This window comes from Gavialis gangeticus, unplaced genomic scaffold (genome assembly GCF_001723915.1).
Source record: "Gavialis gangeticus isolate Ggan-Ray unplaced genomic scaffold, GavGan_comp1, whole genome shotgun sequence".
In the NCBI taxonomy this organism is placed as follows: Eukaryota; Metazoa; Chordata; order Crocodylia; family Gavialidae; genus Gavialis; species Gavialis gangeticus.
Window position 1 is genome coordinate 72,842,397 of NW_017729031.1, and position 1,987 is coordinate 72,844,383.

The 1,987-nt window shown below is 32.2% G+C and overlaps 1 protein-coding gene across 1 annotated transcript in view; it reads left to right on the forward strand.

The window, feature by feature from the left end:
- The window catches only part of GLS (glutaminase), a 136,689-nt gene that overhangs the window by 63,802 nt on the left and 70,900 nt on the right, over positions 1 to 1,987 (forward strand). Inside the window, exons 8-9 of the mRNA XM_019522876.1 lie at positions 909 to 941; positions 1,188 to 1,246. Of these exons, the coding sequence (XP_019378421.1) occupies positions 909 to 941; positions 1,188 to 1,246 (92 nt within the window). The remainder of the gene's footprint in view (positions 1 to 908; positions 942 to 1,187; positions 1,247 to 1,987) is intronic.

The following is a 1,987-nucleotide window of genomic DNA, read 5'->3' on the forward strand; positions in this document are numbered from 1 at the left end:
CAACCCCTCCCTCAAGGGAGTTTGTGGCAGATAAGTTATCAGAAATTGAGAGAGAGAACCAGTAAATCTTTCATGGGCAGCTACCAGATTTTAAGACCACATACTAAAAACCAGATACCCAAGAACTAATTTAAACAAGAGAACTGGTGAAATAGAATGTAGGTGCCTCCCTTTTTTGTGCTATTAGCAAAACTTCATTGTGTTTGAATATGTTGTGACTGGATGTTTTAAGATTCTAAAATCATAGTTGAGTTAGCTGTTAAATAAGACCTATTTTGCTAACCTAATTAATCGGGTTTACATGGGTTGGGTGTAGAGTATTTACCTTAACTCAGAAATCTTAAATTAAATGCCATTATTTTTATAGTAAAGGGTAATACTTTATTTTAAGTCTTCCACCTGAATTAAATTCATAGTGTGAAGAGTTACTAGAAACAATGTTTAGTCTTGGGAGCGTCGCTTTTCCTTTGTTTAGAATAAAATAAGATCTTTAGGTTACAAGTTATAAAAAGTTAATGCTGTGTTCATTGTGATAACATTGATCACAATTAACTTGTATGTTTTACGTATATTCCTATATACTATTAATTGTAAATATGGAGTATTGAATAGAGACAACTTAAAATAAAGCATACCTTGATTACTGCTTGAATCTATTCCTAACATACAGGTATTTGATAAAAGATCTAGTTGGATCCTTTATTTAAATGATTTATTCTATGTAATTTAATTTCATACTATATTAATATATCAAATGATTATAGTAACTTATACTCAAGTAGCTTGATACCTGTAAGCCTTTAATAAAGTTATATGCAATTAAAAAACTAATCATATTAAGTGAACTTCTAACTATTTAAATTTGTATGCATTAACAATTCTTGTAAATTATTTTTTTTTCCTTTCAGCAAGGAGTAAGTAATGCAGAAAAATTTGACTATGTAAGTAAGCATCATTTTCATATTTAGATTTCATGATGGACAATCTCATGTTGGACACAGATCTTTTTGCTTTCAGATTCTACGTAAAATTTCAGTCATGTAAGCATTAAGTTTCCTGATATAGAATACTTCGAGTATTTTCACCCTTTGTGCCCTGAACTAGTTTAGTTATGAATCTGAAAATAGTCCATAGTTGTACTTTTTATCAAATCTTTTTATTCAATATTGGGATGCTTTTTTTCATAGGTGATGCAGTTTATGAATAAAATGGCTGGTAATGAATATGTTGGATTCAGTAATGCCACGTGAGTATCTTTGTTTTGTTCATGAGTTTTTGTGGAAAAAATGTCTAATCCTTACCTTACTGAAGTCATGGCACAGCCCAATTTTGCTTTAGTGAAAGGAGAATTTCACCCTTAATATTTTAAGGTATTACTCCAGTACTTAGAAGGTTAAATTTGATTGTACGTTCATCATTGGATATGCCTGTATGGCAGCCAGTGGCATGCTGAAACAACTTGCTGCCGTGTTAAAAACCTGTCTCAAAATTGTCTATCCTACTTATAAGTCAGCCTGTGTATCCCCTGTGTACAGTGTTGGCAAACAGTAAAAATAGTATTGTATTTAGCTATTATTCAGGTATTACTATTTAGTTCTTTATCTTAATATTTAGACTTTTGGCTGTTTTTAAAAAGGAAACTATTTCTGTTTTCTGTCAAAGGAAAAATATTAGTTGAATTAGATTAAACCTTTAAAAGGAGTTGAAAAATCCATTTGCCGTAGACCATCAAATTCTGTAGAATTAAATCTTACATTTCACAAAAAAGATGACACAGTCCTCCTTTGACTGCAAGGGTTGCGTGTTTTCACAAGTCAAATATAAAGTAGAGTAACATCTTTCTAAGTCTTCAGGGAGAGAGAGTGCCTCTGCACCACTGCTAGTCATGACTGATCCGAACAAACAGCCTTTACTGGGTCTCTTAATGCTACTGAGATGTACATAGAACTATCAGTACAACTGAGATTTCCTCCCCTACCCCCCCCCC